This window comes from Pleurodeles waltl, chromosome 9, assembly GCF_031143425.1.
Source record: "Pleurodeles waltl isolate 20211129_DDA chromosome 9, aPleWal1.hap1.20221129, whole genome shotgun sequence".
NCBI lineage: Eukaryota > Metazoa > Chordata > Amphibia > Caudata > Salamandridae > Pleurodeles > Pleurodeles waltl.
Window position 1 is genome coordinate 40,052,940 of NC_090448.1, and position 17,279 is coordinate 40,070,218.

Here is a 17,279-nt window from a genome sequence, read left to right on the forward strand (position 1 = left end):
GCTCATGGCGGCCGTGGCGCTTTGAATTGGCTCACTTATGTCAACTGTTTTACTTTTCATTTTCAATTTAAGTGGCAAGAAAAGTCCAGTTAGGAATTTACAATGCTAATAGCTCTTACGTGAGCAAACGCGAGACCCACTGCATTGCAAAAACTATCCTCTGTAGACACCGTTCCCCTACCAGAACATTTTGTATACCTCTGTTTTACACATCTTTTAATGAAATGTCCTTTCGATCTTTCTGTTTTCGTATAAAAATCTCAAACTCAGCAGCCAATGATTCTGGCCCCTTTATACAAGAGTGCATCAGCAGCCAGTGATTCTGGCCCTTTTAACCAAGAGTGCATCAGCAGCCAATGATTCTGGCCCCTTTATACAAGAGTGCATCAGCAGCCAATGATTCTGGCCCCTTTATACAAGAGTGCATCAGCAGCCAATGATTCTGGCCCCTTTAACCAAGAGTGCATCTCCAGCCAAAGATTCTGGCCCCTTTAACCAGGAGTGCATCTCCAGCCAATAATTCTGGCCCTTTTAACCAAGAGTGCATCAGCAGCCAATGACTCTGGTCCCTTTATACAAGAGGTCATCAGGGCATCAGCAGCCAATGATTCGGGTCCCTTTAACAAAGAGTGCATCAGCAGCCAATGATTCTGGCCCCTTTACACAAGAGTGCATCAGCAGCCAGTGATTCTGGCCCCTTTAACCAGGAGTGCATCACCAGCCAATGATTCTGGCCCCTTTAACCAGGAGTGCATCTCCAGCCAATGATCCTGGCCCCTTTAACCAGGAGTGATTCTTGAACGCCCTTTGCTATTGGCTGGCTGTATTTTAACTCGTATTTAGGGTGTCAACCACTGTGTGGCCCTTTTGGAATTGGTCGAGTCGTCGCAGAATCTGACAGCCCTCTAGGATTGTTTTGGTCTTGTGAAAAGAACCTCCAGAGCGCTATGAAACATCGCATCGAGGTGCTGAGCTGCACTATTCCCACGCACGGCTCACTGTAACACGTAGCGCCTCCTCGTGTCTTGAAATGAATCAGTCACTTGCAGTGCTGTGGTATTCCTCGCCCTGAGGTGCTTTCATGACACTACATTATAAAATGTGAAGGGTCCTTGCAAACTGCTCCCCTGGGCTCGTTTTTCCCCTCGCCCTGGGTGTGGTGCCAGAGATGACACATCTGTAGCAATATTTCAAAATGTGGACTGTGTGTGTGATCTGCTGCGTCTCAGACTAGATTACTCACTTCTGTGAGATCAGACACTTTAGAGGGTGCGGGAGATTGCTTAGGATTGGAGTGGGTGGCGGCTCTGGGGGGGGGGGGCTGTGCAAGTGATGCTCCTGGCAGTGGCACACTGCCCTACCGCCCACGAGGAGAGGGTGTGGCATAAAGGCCTGGGCTGCCACCGCCTTCAGAGCTGGGGAGAACCAGGCTCGAGTCTCGGCGTCCGCACAACATCCTGTGATTCTGGGCAAATCACTTCATTTCCCCATGCCTGCAATTCAGCGCCTTGAAACCCTCAGGGGTGATTTGACGCGCTTTAGAAATCCTGGATTTATAGAGTGGGAGGGAGACAGCAGGCCAGAGGGCGAGACACATGCAGGAGTGAAGGGACAGCAGTGCTTAATTTGTAAATAAAAGTGTGCTGGTGCCCAAAGCTCTCCTCTGAAACAGGCGGCTGCTGCAATTAAATGTTTGAGCACATAATAATGAGACAGCGTAATCCTAAAACCATCTCGGGCTTCTTTAGACCCATCAGCTCAATCTTGCAGCTTTCTGCTTTCTCCATTTGTGACGTTTTTTCGTTGTTCTCTTCCTCCGTCTTTCCCATCTGTGTCTTTTGCTCCCAGTAAGTGTTTGAGGCAGAAAAATAAGTGCCTGCCCTCAAAAATAAGTGCCAGAAACCACTGGCTCAAATTAAGCACTGAGGGAGAGGAGAGAAAGCAGAAGAGAGCGCGAGAAAGAGGTAAAAAGAAGGTGAGAACTTACAAAAGAGAAATTAAAGAGGGTGATAGCGAAGGAGAATGGCACAAAAACAGAGACAGAAAAAGATCGGGCAGGGATGTGGGCTCGGTGGAGAGGAGAAGCCAGCGCAAAAAGTAACAAGCACTGGCAAAGACTATAGGTCTCGCCTGTACATGAGGTATTGGCTTTGGCAGTGTGTTTTGCCATGTTGTACACCTGTGTGGCTTCTCTCCCGCATGGCTAAAAGTTAGATGCGTGGAGTGTCAGGGTGGAGTGGGGAAGTAGAGTGTCATAGAGTGGATTTGGTGGAGTGTTGTGGAGTAGGAGGAGCGTTTTGTAGAAAAGAGGGGACAGTGGCAGAGAATGTCATATAGTGGAGTTAGGTGGAATAGGGTGGAAGTTTTGGAGTGGATTGAAATAGTGGGGTGGATTGGATCAGGGTAGTGTGCGGTGGATTGGAGTGGGGTGGATTGAAATGGGGTGAGGTGTATAGGATTGGGGTAGATTCAAGTGGGATGGATTAGATTGGATTGGTGTGGGTGGTTTGGATTGGAGTGATGGGCTGGGGTGGCCTGGGATGGGGTGTGGTGGATGGGATTGGGATAGAGTGAGTGGATTGGAGTAGAGTGTGGTGGTTTGGAGTGAGAGTGGTGGATTGAAGTAGGGTGGATTGGATTGAAATGTGGCGTGGATTGGACTGGGGTGTGGTGGACAGCAGTGGGATGGATTGGTTTGGAGTGGGATGGGGTGGATTGGATTGGGGTGGGGTGTGTTTGATTGGATTGGATTGGGGTGGGTTGGAGGGGGCGGGTGGATTGCACTAAGGTGGGACAGACTGGAGTACTGTGGGTGGATGGATTGGAGTGGGGTGGACTGAACTGGGATGGGTTGGATTGGGGTGGGGTGGGGTGGGGTTGATTGGAGTGTGGTGGGTTGAATTGGAGTGGGGTAAGCTGGATGGATTGGATTGCGGTGGACTGACCTGGGATGGGGTGGATTGGGGTAGAGTGGATGGATTGGAGTGGGGTTGATTGGGGTGGGATGGACTGGAAAGGGTGGGTTGGATTGGAGTGGGTTGGATTGGAATGCAGTGAGGTGGGTTGAATTGGACTGGGATGGGGTGTATCGGATTGGGGTGGAGTGGAGTGGATTGGAGGGAGGTAGATTGGACTGAGTGGGGTTGGTTAGGGTGGGTTGGACTAGGGTGGGGTAGATTGGATTGAGGTAGGGTGGATTGGAGTGAGGGTTCAGTTGGGTGGGTTGGAGTGGGTGGAGTGGATTGTGGTGGATTGGACTGTAATGGATGTGGTGGATTGTATTGCAGTGGGGTAGATTGGTTTGGTGTGGGGTGGATTGGAGTGGGGTGGATTGGATTGTAGAGGGGTGTACTAGATAGAAGTGGAGTAGCATAAGGTGGTTTGGAGTGGGGTAGATTGGACTGAAGTAAAATGGATTAATGTGGACTGAATGGACTGGAATGGGTGGATTAAAGTGGATTGTTTTGGAGTGGGATGTTCTTGATTGGAGTGGGGTGGATTGGAATGGAGTGGGGTGGATTGGATTGGAGTAGGGTGGATCGGACTGGTGTGGGGTGGAGCTGACTTAAGTGGGGTGGATCAGGATCGGACTGGAGTGGATTGGGTGGGGCGGGTAGATTGGATTGGGGTGGGGTAGATTGGACGGGGCTGGATTTGGGTGAAGTGGATTGATGTGGAGTGGATTGAATTGGAGTGGGGTGGATTGGATTATAGTGAGGTGGATTGCGGTGGTGAGGTGAGGTGGATTGATTTGAGTGGGCTAGCTTGTTTTGGATTGGAGTGGGTTGTTTGGAACTGAGTGGAGCATGTTGTTTTGGATTAAAGTGGGGCAGATTGGAGTGAGGCAGATTGAATGGGGCAGATTGAAATGGATTGGAGTGGGGCAGATTGTTTTGGATTGAAGTGGGATAGATTGTTTTGGATTGGAGTGGGGAAGACTGAAGTGGGGTGGGTTGGAGTGGGGTTTGGGTTGTTCTAGATTGGAGTGGGGCAGATGGGAGTGGGGTAGATTGGAGTGGGGCAGATTAATCCAAACCAATCTGCCCCACTCCAGTCCACCTCTCTCCAATCTGCCCCTCTTTAATCCAAAACAAAGTGTGGCAGATTGGAGTGAGGTGGAATGGAGTGGGGCACATTGTTTTGGACGAGTGGGGCAGATTGTTTTCGAATGAGTGAGGCAGATTGTATTGTATTGCAGTGGGGCAGATTGTTTTGGATTGGGGCAGATTGGAGAGGGGCAGATTGTTTTGGATTTGAGTGGGGCATATTGCTTTGGACTGGAGAGGCTCAGATCGTTTTTATTAGAGTGGGGCGAATTATATTGGGGTGGGTTGAGATAATTGGAATGGGGTGGGTTGGAGTGGATTGGATTGGGATGAGCGGTTTGCATTGGAGTGGATTGGCGTGGGGTAAAGTAGGTGGATTGTAGTGGGGCGGATTGGAGTGGGGTGGGTTGGGGGTGTACTGCACGATTATGTGCTAAAGCATCGTTTCAGAAATGACACATCGTAAAGAAACAATGTTGCTTTGCAATATTTTGATCAAGCTAATCATCTTTTGAGAAGTGCACTCACGAGCAAAAACAAAAAAAACATGAGTGAAACGTGAGAAAAGACGACTTGGCAAAATAAGAGAAAGTTAGCTTTAAAATTAAAACTTTGCGAATCTATTTGTCCTGCTGGGCACATGTCTGACAGTCGCAAGCCTTCTGTTTGCCGGGCACTAGAAGTTAAAAAGAACAGGAGTACTTCAATCATGTCTGGAGCAGCAGACGGGCACTAAATAAGTTGAATTAATTAGTGCTTAGCCCCTGCTCCATACAGAGGAACAGAAATGATGCCAGGCCTGCCTTGACGAATTAGGAGGCTGTAAAGTAGAGTGCCAGGCAAGCCAACAAATGGTGAGCGACAGGCGGGTTCAAAGCCCTTTACTGTAGACAACAGAGCCTCGCATACCAGACGCATGCGCTAGCTCATGCACTCGCAGGCTCGACCCTAAAAAGAAAGGAGCGGCTGCAGATGAAAGTGTGAGAAAGATTAAATGAAAACATTTACAAAAGGTGACTGAAAGAAGGAAATAATCAGAATGACAGAGGGGGGACAGTAGGGCTGAGGAGCAAACAAGAGCAATTCAGCAAAACAAGAGAAAGAACAAAGGGAGGGAGGGCGAGTCCGCAGAACACAGCGTGAGACAGTAACAGAAGAAAGAAAAAGTTTACAGAGGGAGAGCAGCAAAAGAAAGAGGGACAGAAACACAAGATTTAAGAAGGAGGGAAGCAACAACAAACCAAGATAAAGAAATAAAAGAATGAAGAAAAAGAGTGAAAGAGAGGTTTGGGGAGAAAGAAAAGGGGCAGAGAAAGGGCCCTTTCTATGCAGAAAGTGATTCAGTGGTCATGGAAAGAAGAAGAGAAGACAGAAAACAACCGAAAGAGATGGAGGGTAGGAAAGAGCTGAGCAACAGAATGCATTACGGATGGAAGGAAAATGAAAAAGGTGAGTGACAGAGTGAAGCAAACGAAGAGATGGGCTGAACAATAAAGAACCATGGTCACCTCAGACGAAGAAGCAACATGAAAAGATAAGTGTGGAAAGAGGAGGAGGTTAATAGTGAGGTGAAGGAAACAACAGTGAAAAACAGGCGTAGTTGTGAGAGTTAAGGGCAGCTCTAGGAGAGACAGAACACATACATAGCGTGCAACATGTTATTTCTCTAGGCGCTGTGCGTCTCAGAGCTGACACGCCAAGAAGATAACAAACAGTTACAAAAAGGAAAGTTTTGATAGACTTTTGGGCACTTTGAAATGAGGGTTCCTGCTGCATGGTGGAGTGGTGCACAGCATGTGAATCCAGAGAAGCCTCAAGGCGCTACCAGGGGCTTGAGATCCACCAGAATCCAGACTGATCCTAAGAAGAGAAGACTCACAGGGAGCCATCTCTCTAGTTAGGACACACACTGTTGATCAGATCATAGCAAGTGTTTATTTTTAATGCTTGCATTAGTACTTTTAAGAATAGCCCTTCTATGTTTTGCAGAAGAGATAAACAACGGCTAAGAAAAGTTCTTGTATTCAGCCACGAGCCTCTGGCCATCACGCTGTTGATATCATAGGGCACATTATGGTCAGGGCCACTGGAAATACGAGATTGTGCAGCACTTTTCAAATAAGTGTAGATATACTGCACTTGCCACATAATTCATCATATGCTGCATAATCTGCAGATTTTAACAAACAAAAATTGTTTCTAGCTCAAATGGTTCAAAATTTAATAAAAATGCAGCAACACCTGTTTTTGCGCAGAGGAAGGCCCTTTTGGAAGGTTGACTAGTCACTTTTCTGTAGTTTATTTCTTTATTTGGGAGTTCAACTTGTGCTAATGAAATGCAACTAATGCGCAGACAGTGTTAAAATGTTTAAAAATGACAAAATAGTGAAATAATTCTATCACATAATGTGCCTCATAATTTGCCTTTTCTTGCCTCATCATTTATTCAACCCTGCTGCATAATGTGATCCTTTCTTGCCGCATAATGTCAGTGGCCCTGACTATGGTACTCAGAAAGTGACATCTCCCTGGGAGCTGCCATAACAATATCATACACCTGATCCCTCACCAAGCAACATCTCACTGATAGGGGCCTGGGCAAGCAGGACACACTCTGTCCATGACCACACAGAGACACTAAGGACATCACCAAGAGACATCTCTGAGAGGGATCCTAGACAACGCAGGACAAGCACTGTCCATAAGGGCAGTGTGGAGGCTGCTGTCCTCACGCAGACATCTCAAGCGATGAGGCCTTAACGCCCAGATGCAGAACTACCCATGAAGATATGAAGCCAAGCTTCCAAAGCTCTTTCCTTTGCTGGGCGGTCGTTACTGATGGGTCCTGGGTGAAGAAACAATTAAAAGGATAGAATTTATAGAAGAGGAGAACTTTATGGGCAGCAGTGCTTAATTTGTAAATAAAAAGGTGCCGGTGCTCAAAGCCCTCTTCTTAAACACCCGGCTGCTGCAATTAAATGTGTGAACACGGAATACTGAGGCGGCATACTCCTGAAGCCATCTCAGGCCTCTTCAATCCATTTACAGCCACTCCCTGCCCCTTCAGCTCACTCATGCAGCTTTCTAATTTCTCCCTTTGAGACGCTTTTTCGTTTTTCTCTTCCTCCGTCTTTCCCATATGTTTCTTTTGCTCGCAGCAAATGCTTGAGGCAGAAGAATAAGCCCCGGCCCTCAAAAGTAAGTGCTGGTGCTCAGCACTGGAAACAACAAGCACAAATTAAGCACTGATGGGCAGACAGGGATATTCAGGGAATTTGAACAATGGGAAAACTTGCAGAACTGCATCACTCAATATGAAAGAAGTGCATTATTCATGGATGCAGCACACTGATCATGAATCTTAACAATTATTAAAGACTCTATAACATAAACATCTCTGTGAATAGCACAAATGGTGACTTGAATATGCATGTGCCTTTCCCATACAAAACACCTACAAATATTGATGTGACTCAGTAATTGATGTTGTGGTCTTTGACCAGGTGCAGTCTTCTAAGAATTACTCGACCATGTACCGAAACACCACTTTTTCTTAACTCCAGATCTCCCAATATTTTTCTCAGACTGGTGGTTTTGAGATCCATTGGGTGCTCCTATTACATCCCATTTAAATTTAAACCTTCATTGTCTTCATAGGCAGACAAGAACCATATAGTGGTTTGTGTATGTTAGTAAGGGATCACAAATCACCCCATCTGTAATCACCTTAATCTGGCGAGAGCAGGAAATGTTCGCGACAAATTTACGTACCCCTTCTTTTTACTATCTTACCTTTGGTTATAAAACTTTCATTTTCTTCAATGGAGTGAAAAAACTTGTATTGTTAATCCAACTTGACCAGTGGAGTAAAGTAACAATTGGCTATTGGTTCCATTGTGCAGATCAATATCAGAGTCGGCGAGACAACGGCTGTGCTTCGTGGGCTGAGGGCTGGCACTGAATACGCCATAACTGTGATCGCGCAATACGCTAACAGCATCGGGGAGTCAGTGTCCGGCAGTGGACGAACAGGTAAGTTACCATCTTTTTCCTGATTGGTTTGAGAGAGAAGGAGCAAGGAACTGATTGGGTATTTTAGTTGGTCACCTTATGGTTGCAAGCCAAGAGCCAGCATGCGCATGCCCATGGAAATAAAAGAAATACTTTGAGGCACAGCATGCCAAGATGTGTGGCCTAGGAATATCAGGGCCTCTCCTGACAGGCCAATGTCTCTAAAAGGCACAAAATGGTGTGATTGGCTCAACCAATCAGTAGCATTGTTTTTAGCTTTCACTATTAGGATGTGAATACAAACATAAAAAAAACACTGTTTAAAATCAAAGTAAAATGTGATCTCTTTTCAAAGTCAGTTTTACAATAACTAGCCCGCAGTGGTGTCTCTTTTTCCTCTTTTAACACATCCACAGGAAATGCTGTGGGCGTGCGAGAGAGATGCTCCTGTGTGTACATTAGTACATTGTGTAGTTCTCGTTGTAATGTTAAGGCGCTTTAGTAAATAAACGTAATACACTATCCACATCTATTCAATACTTCGAGTCCAGAAGTTCAATTCACAAATTTCCCCTCCGCAAGTTGACATCTAGGGTTATGTTAATAACCATACATGCACTGCCATGCAATACTTTGCACTTAGTGTAAAAAAAAAAAAAACATTTTTAGTGTTCATTTTAGGATAAAGAAAACTAATTAGAAACTAAAGGCAAATGGTGGGTAAATACACAGGAAAGAGAAATAATAACAAACAAAATAGCTTAGACGAGACAAGAAAAGTGGTGCAATTATAGGAAAGAAAAACTGATAACTGCTGCAAAATGGAATGTATTATCTTCACCACGGATGATGTATTTGTAACCACGTTATATTGTCATCACGATCATTGTGATGAAGGGCTCTTGTTGAAGTGCCCCATCATATAGTCCACTCAATATGTCCCACGATATAGTGATACCCAATGTATTGTCAAACAACCAAAGTGTTCCGTAAATATGCAGAATAAAATAATGATAATTATCTATTCCAGTGGTTCCCAACCTTTTGACTTCTGTGGACCCCCACTTTATCATTAATGGACCCCAGCGACCCCCACTGAATCATCATTTGAATCCGAGGACCCCCCACTGAGTCATTACTGGAATCTTGGGACCTAATTTGTCAATATTTATTAATATTTTTAAATTTTCTAAGCAGTCGCGGACCCCCTGAGAAGGCTTCGCGGACCCCCAGGGGTCCCCGGACCACAGGTTGGGAACCACTGATCTATTCCATCAATCCAGTTCTTAAGTGAATGGACCTTTTTCGAGCTCAGTGTCTCGTGTCTGCCTCCATCAGTGTAAGTTTCGCAGGATGAATTGTTTAGTCTCAGTGTGTGCCAGTTATGGTTTGCTTGGCTGTTGGAAGAGTTATGGGCTGCGTCCTAACCAGAATTCCAGTGGTATTTTTGTGTCAGTTCGTAACCACAACTGCACTCTAACTGGTTTTGTAAGTGAAAAATATATATTCATGCGCAGTAATCTCAACATTTTACTCTGTAGTATTCTTTCCCTTTTTAAATGTTTTCTTAAGGATTTACTTCACCGCACTAAGGTATCCAAAATGAGTGGATCTGACATTGTGGTAAATCCATGGTCTGGGACTTGAGTAATTGTAAACTTAAAGTCTCACCCATCTCAGCCCCCCTGGAATGTCCTGAAGATGCTCTGCAACTCACATCTGCTTTAAAATTAGAAAATCCTGTGTTTATTGTATGTGACTATATCATGCAATCTTCGATAGTTGCAGTAAAACAACCTTAGTGTATAGTGTATTTGTGGCTATTCGTAGCTGCTTTGTGTTCCCAGTCACCCTGCTTCAGTGTTTAACTCATTAATTTGGTGGTTTTCCTTCTATTTTGTTTCTCACAGCGAGTCAGGTTGGAGTGCTAAACTTCAGAGTGGTGGAAGCGGGCCCTACCTCCTTACGGCTGGCATGGGCGGTGGGCGCGGTGCCACCCCTGACATACAGAATCACATACACAGCTAGAGGTAAGACCTATCAGTGGTACTGCTTCTTTGCAGATAAGTGAAAATTACACCCAACAAACTCTTGAGCCAATCAATTATGAGTGAGTTCATTCAATCACCTTCTTGCATGCATTCAGATTGCCATTTTGTAAATGCTGATTGGTTGTTCCTGCTGCCTATAATAGTGCCCCTCCTGTAAGCTATCACCTTCCGATTGACTGGGCTGTGCACTATTTGGCACACTTGGCTACATCGAGACCCGATTCTGAATGACAAAGTCCCCTGCCCTCATGAATGTCTCTTTTTAAAAGTAACAGTGGTGCGAAACATGTTGACACACACCAGTTGCAGCACACATGGGACATGTCTGAACCAGTACTTATTCAGTGTATTTATTCAAGTCTCCAAGCCAGCATAGCACTTACTAGTGAGTGTTTATACCTCAAATTTATACTGCACTATTTTTTATATATTCACCACTTTTTTACATAAGTAGCTTCTTCTGTTCACTTTAATTAAATTATTGTTTGAAGAGAATGCAGTAGCTTATTATTAGACACAATGGCCCAAATGTACTAATTTTTCATGTAACCCAGCAACCAGATTTGCTGCCCTGCATTGTTCAGGAGGAAACCAAAGCATAAGGCCATATTTAGTAAGACTGGCCTGCTGCTGCTGCCACCTCCTGCACTGGCACACATACAGGCTGCCTTGTGCCACACAGAATCTTGCACCATGGCACAGATGCCAGTGTCCTCGGTCTAGCTTGGGATTTGTACTGGAAGCATTCCTTACCAGTTCCAGTGCCTAGGCAAACTCAGAAGGTTCCAACACATAGGCCGGGTGCTGTACGCTGCAGAACACATGCAATGCATTGTGTTTTGGGAGAAATGAACATATTTCCCCTTGTTTATGCCTGCTTCTAGTAGGCATTAGTTTTTGACAGAACACCCAGGGCCTCATGTACAAGTTCCCGGCGTGTGGCTGTGCAGTGTCGCGCCACCCTGTGCCACCGGCAGAGGGCAGAAATGTGCATTATCTGCAAGAAACCAGAAACGGCGCATTCCTGTCCTCTCCCCCTGCACTGGCACACAAATTGCTGCCATGCGCCAACGCAGGCCCCCTTGCACCATGGTGCTAGGGTGCCTGTGTTTTGGGGATGATACAATCACAAGAGGTGTTTTCCTCTTTCTATGTGTGCTGCAGAATGCAGCACTCATAGAAAGAGGAAAAAACGAGGAGAAATAAAGATATTTCTTGCTGTTGGTCACTCTTACGCCACCTTTGTGGTGGCATAGGAATCTGACGCATTCTCAGACTTGTAAATCTGGGGATGCGTCAGATTCCCTGGTGTTCCATGGGTATTGCGTGGGAACACCCCAAGCAACACCCACAGAACGCCCCTTTCACGTGGTGTTATGCATGAAAGGGGTCCATATTTACAAGGCCATGAAAAGCCACGCAAGGTGGCTTTGCGTGGCCTTACAAATATGGGCCGGCACACTGCGCCACCGGAGCGTAAAAAAAATGACCGTCCGGTGGCGCAGTGTGCCACGAGGGTCTGGTAAATGAGGCCCCCAGTTTGTCTATTTTAGTAGATTGGGTTTTGCATCAACACCTATTTGTATATGTGCTGATCTGACCTGGTAACGCCAGATTAACACCCCCCTTTTGATGTAAAGTGGTTCAAACCAGGGCAAAGCGATTTTGCTTTCTGGAAAGGGCACCCGGGTAAAAACTTAAATCAGGGCCAATCAATATATAAAAATTAGGTGCAAATGTCCATTAAATAGCAGTCAAATTATACACAAGACCTGAAGGAGTCACAGGAGCAGAAGGAGATGTGGGGGGCGGGCCCTCAAGTCTCATTTGGGAGCGTATCCCATAAACAACCTTTTAATTCTGGTCTCCGCCCACTTGGGGTGTCAGATCCCGTTTGCACGAACAGTGCTGCACCTTGGAGTTTTGCCCATTCTCACAAGACCTGAGGCCCTTTGTATGTTCTACCCAGTGTGGGAGGATCGAGGCCAGGTGTGCTCAGTGACGTCACGTGCAGGGCCTCCCATTGGCTGCAGGGGAGGCAGAGGGCGGGGCCTTCCTCTCTCACCTGTGAAAGATGAACCAGCCGTGAAGCCCTGCACAGTTCCGGCGTTTTGTGCCTGGCTTGGGTGTTTCAACTGCCAGACGCCGAGATGAATAGTAAAGGCATAACTGTTGTAAATTCCAAACCTCGGGGTGCCCCGGCTCGCAAAGTACCTGCCTCTAAAAACATCAGCCTCTCCTTCCCTGGCGCCTCTCCAGGTCTTATTTTAACATGCCTGCAGGAGCCCTGCTTCGATGAGACTGATTGGGTGTAACCCCTTCTGGGCAGCTTTCGCCAGTTCATGAGCTTTTTTCAGCACTGTGGGCGGTATCAAAGTACAGTGAGTTTGTTTCTGAAATTAGGCCCTGCACCAGAGATTGCAAACACCTCTATAAATTGTGATTTTTGTACACCGCACAGTCTGCCTGGGAACTGTGACGATGCATGCAGTAGGGGCAGGATCAAAGATATGGCTAAAAAAGATTAAATATTCTGTACATTTTTAGGGTCATTCACTGTTAGGAGGCTACATATAAAAAAAATATGCAGCTTAAATGAAAAATAAGTTAAAAAAAAGTTGTTACTCATTGGGAAATGCAATATAGTACATTTTGAAACCTATGTTAGTTAATGCATTGGAGAAGTCTGTGTGTGACCAGAGAATCGCATAATTAAATCTTGGTTGCTGCAGTGGAGAAAAGTGACTTGTATATATTTAGTGCTACGAGGTCGCATCCTGTGACAGAAAGCACCTTGAATATGTCATTCATTATTTTATTTTAAATTTACATTACACACAGTATAAGATAGACTGCTTACAAAATGTGTGAAATGTTTAACATAAATTAGAACATTGGAACGTTGGCAACTCCATTGAAAACAATGGAGTGCTGCGGGCTTTTACTGGCCAGTAAAAGCCCGCAGCGCCAACATTCCAATGTTCTCTTTGTTCACAGCAAGAGCTGTGAACAAAGCCTCACGGAGCCCGAGGGGATTTTAATCCCCTCAGGCTTCGTGAGGAATTTGTTTTATCTAATAGAACATTCTGCCCTGAGTGGCGGAATGTTCTAATAGCCTTAGAACCCGCCATAGCGGGCTCTACCGGCCATTAAAGGCCCTTTCCCTTGTTAAATGCCCTCGCCTTCAGCTCGGGCATTTAACGCGGGAGCGGGCCTTTAATAGCCGGTAGAGCCCGCTACAGCGGGTTCTAAGGCTATAATGGTGCTTACAAAATATAGATTTTAGTAGTACCCAGTGTACGTAATGCAATTTTTTTACATTACTGTCCCTTCAACACTTCCAAGTGTAGCAAGCACAATATAAATACAATTGCAATTAAAAGCACACAATACACAGACCAGCTGTTAACTCTTTGCACTATCACCCAATAAGGGATAAATCTTTGTCATCAAAAAGCTTCAAGTGATTAGGTCAATTATAGCCAGTACTGGCTCTAAAGCATCCTTTACATATGCAGATTAACTCGTAGCACACATTTGCATTTCTATCAGGCAAGCAGGCACCCTGGGATGAAGGCTTGTTAGCTGTCTGCCCAGCTTCAGTTTCACAGCACAGGAGACTCACTGAATGACACTTCAGCTGAAGCATATAAAACTGTCAGAATTAACCGTCCCAGGACTGTTGTCTTTTTCCAAAAAGTAATGGAACAGTGTTTCATAAATCATCATAGGATGGGCACATTGTGCCTCTCTAATCCCACCCACTTCGACCACTGCTTTTGTATGACCTCATAGCACTGTCAGCCATCAGGCGCAAATGGTCATTTGTTTAGGGCACAGCTTGCATAGCTGACAAGTTTCCCAGGTTCATCCATAACGAGCTGCTCTGACCTGGTTTTTCCTTTCAATTCTTGGACTCCTAGTCCTGGTTTTGTAGTGGAAGAAAAAAGACTACAAACCCAGAATTCCAAGAAGAAACTGGGCCTGACAGAACTAGTTACCCATTGACCTGGGAAACTTGGCAGGGCTGCACAACATACACTAGTGTCTTTCAGAACCTAGAGAGGACAGACTGCAAAACCTTTTGCCACGCTTCCCAAAGATCTTGTACACAGGTTGGAATATTGGAATGCAATGTTAAAGCTTCCAAGTGACCCCATGTCACATGGGAAATCTTCAGCTAGTCCAAGCAGTTTGTCCAACAGCACATTGCATTCTGGGACTTACAGTCCTGCTTTTATCAGAGTACACCAGTGCTTCGAAATCACAGGTGAGCTTGCTGTCCAGGAAGATGCCGAGGTTGCAAGCGTGGTCTGTCTGAGTGGATGTGGGTCCTAGTTTGGAAGGTCACCAGAAGTCGATCCTTGGGTTTCCAGAAGATCAGCACTTAGACAGTTATTTGTCATCCAGTCAGCAGTGCCTTTCACGCACCTGTGAAAGTTGGCCGTAGTGGAGGAGGGATCTTCTGGAGAAGATGAGCTTGATGTTGTCCGCATAGGATACAATGTTCATTCCATGGATTCTGACGATGTTGGTCAAGGGAGTCGTGCAGATGTTGAACAATATAGGGCTGAGCGATGAGCCATTTGGGAGACTGCAGATGATGTTCTTGGGTTCCGAGGTTAAAGGCGGTAAATAGATTCTCTGGATTCTTCCAGCGAGGAAGGAGGCGATCCATTTGAGATTGTTTCCTCGGATTCCAATGTGATGAAGCACCTTGACAAGGCTGTTGGGGGATACAGTACTGAATGCGGCTGAGAGGTCGAGGAGGCTCAGGGCTACCGTTTCTCCCTGGTCAAAGAGGGTTCTGATGTCACCAGTGGCAGCGATCATGGCGGTTTCGATTCTGTTGTTGATCTCCAGGTGTTCAGTGAGTTGGCAGTTGATGGCCATTTTTAGGACTTTGGCAAGAAAGGGGAGCAGAGAGCAAGGATGGTAGTTTTTTAGTTCACTGGGGTCGACAGTGACATCACAACTAGACTATACCTTCCATGTGAATAGCTAAAACAGAGGTAGTCGGAACGAAAACGGCTTAACTGGGTGTCCCCTGAAGTGACTGGTATAATTTTTTCCCTCCAAGCCAGTCCACCTCTGGTTAAGGGAAAGCATCAAAGCCTGTGTGCATAAAGAAGGCCTCCCCCTCTCTTCCTCTCTCTCTCACAGACAGGTATGGCTCAGCTCTAAAGCAGCTCTGCACCTGGACAGGCCTTTGCCTGGAGACATACCTGTGCGTGCCTCTGGGCCCCGCCCCACACGCGCTGCCACACCCCACTCAGGCATTCCATCCTCCTCAGGTGAGAATTCCTTGAGCAACTGGTCCTAAAAACTCCCTGGCCTTGCACATACATGTTCAGCTTTCTAGGATGAAAGCCTAATGTGTAAAAGCACGGTGATCCACGACAGAGGTCCTTGTGCCGAGAACCAGCAACCACATCTTGAAATAGGCTTATGTTTGGGAACCAGAAGCATGTTCTTGTTTTTGCTGCTGGGTGCTATGTATTGCCCCAAATTCAGGGTATTGTTTTGGTGGGTTTAGGGTGTGAATTTTTTTATCTCTCGAAATATTTGCAAACATAATATGTGATTGTTAAATTTAAAATGACTGCCATGTTTTGATTTTGTGAATCCCCACATTTATCAATGGGGGAAGGGGCCTTTGCAGGATTTAACCCCCACCTTGTCTAAGGTCGAAAGGCTTGGTGTTTCTATTTACGTAAGCATTGCCCAGGTGTTGGGGTGGTGTGTCTTTCAGCCTTTGCCAAGTGTGAAGGGTCCTGACAAACTTTTACCCCCAGCCCTACCCTTGTGTGGCAGTATATCTTTTTATCCACCCGTCTTGCCCAATGGAGGATTGGGGCATTCAAGCAAGGCAGGGCCAGAACATTAAAATACCCCCAGTTTGAAATACAATCTCTGATGGCACCAAGCAGGCGAGGCCAGTGAGCCCACCCCTCCCTAGAAGAGCTCCCTTGTCTTGTCCTTCTATCCATTCATTCTTTCACCCTTTCATCGACCCTGTGATATCCACTATTTCACCTTTACATTCTGTCATCTATTGATGTTTTAATCTATCACTCAATCTTTCCTCATTTCATCCACCCATCTTTTCTGCCATGGATTCACCCACTTTGCGATTCATTTACCACTCATCCATACATTCTGCCATCCATCCATTCATCCTCTCTCCCCCCATCAATCCATTCAGCCATTCTGCCGTTCATCTACTCTGCTGTCCATCCATCCACTCTGCCAGCCATCCACCCATCCATCCATACAAATCACACATCCACTCTATCGATTTATTCATCTATCCACTCTACCGTCCATTTAGGCATCCTTTCACTCAATCATCCGTCCATCCCTCTGTTTACCCTGCCATCCTCTCACCTCTCCATCAATCAATCAATCAGGAGTTTGTAAAGCACACTACTCACCCGTGAGGGTCTCAACCTCTCCATCCCCTTTCTCTGCCATCCTTTCGCCTTGCCATTCATTTATCCATCCATTCAACCATCTACTCTATACTCTGCCATCCTTTCACCTGCACCTGCCCCTCTACCTATCCATCCATCCATTCCTTTAATCTGCCATTCTTGCTCCTGCCCACCGACCTACCCTCTCATACATCCATCTTCCCACTTTTATCTAGCCACTCATTCATCCATTCATGCATGCATCCATCCTTTTTACATTCGTTTCATCCGTCCTTCTATTCAGTATTAATTCTTTCTTTCTTTCCCCGTCCCATTTGCACATATTTTGTGTTCCTCTTCTGGTTTTCTATATAGTTTTACAAATGAGCTGTTGTCTGTGGAGCTGCAGACATAAGAGCCCTTAAAGCACCCTACCCCCGCTGTAGCTGCTCAAGCGGGGGGTTCACGACGCCCCTGTATGCAAGGTTTAAACCTCAGCTTGCTAGTGCCAGGGCTTGATGTATTTCTCAACCCGCTCACGTGCCGGGGTGATGCGCTCCCCTTTTCCCAAGTACAGGGATGTGTATTTGTGCCCAACCCTGTCTTACCCAAGCGCAGGGTATTGTCTGACCCCAGCACCCCAGCACTTTCAGAGTTATCCGTAACAGCATTCTACCAGGGAAAAACATGTATTTACAAAAGTTACTCCTTTTGGCACCGTCTGCACCAAATGTGGCAGGGTCAGAACTTAACATTTT

General features: G+C 46.0%; 1 protein-coding gene across 1 annotated transcript in view; it reads left to right on the forward strand.

The window, feature by feature from the left end:
- Positions 1-17,279, forward strand: part of COL7A1 (collagen type VII alpha 1 chain) — a 618,941-nt gene that overhangs the window by 169,997 nt on the left and 431,665 nt on the right. Inside the window, exons 8-9 of the mRNA XM_069207404.1 lie at positions 7,949-8,078; positions 9,968-10,087. Coding sequence (XP_069063505.1) covers positions 7,949-8,078; positions 9,968-10,087 — 250 coding nt within the window. The remainder of the gene's footprint in view (positions 1-7,948; positions 8,079-9,967; positions 10,088-17,279) is intronic.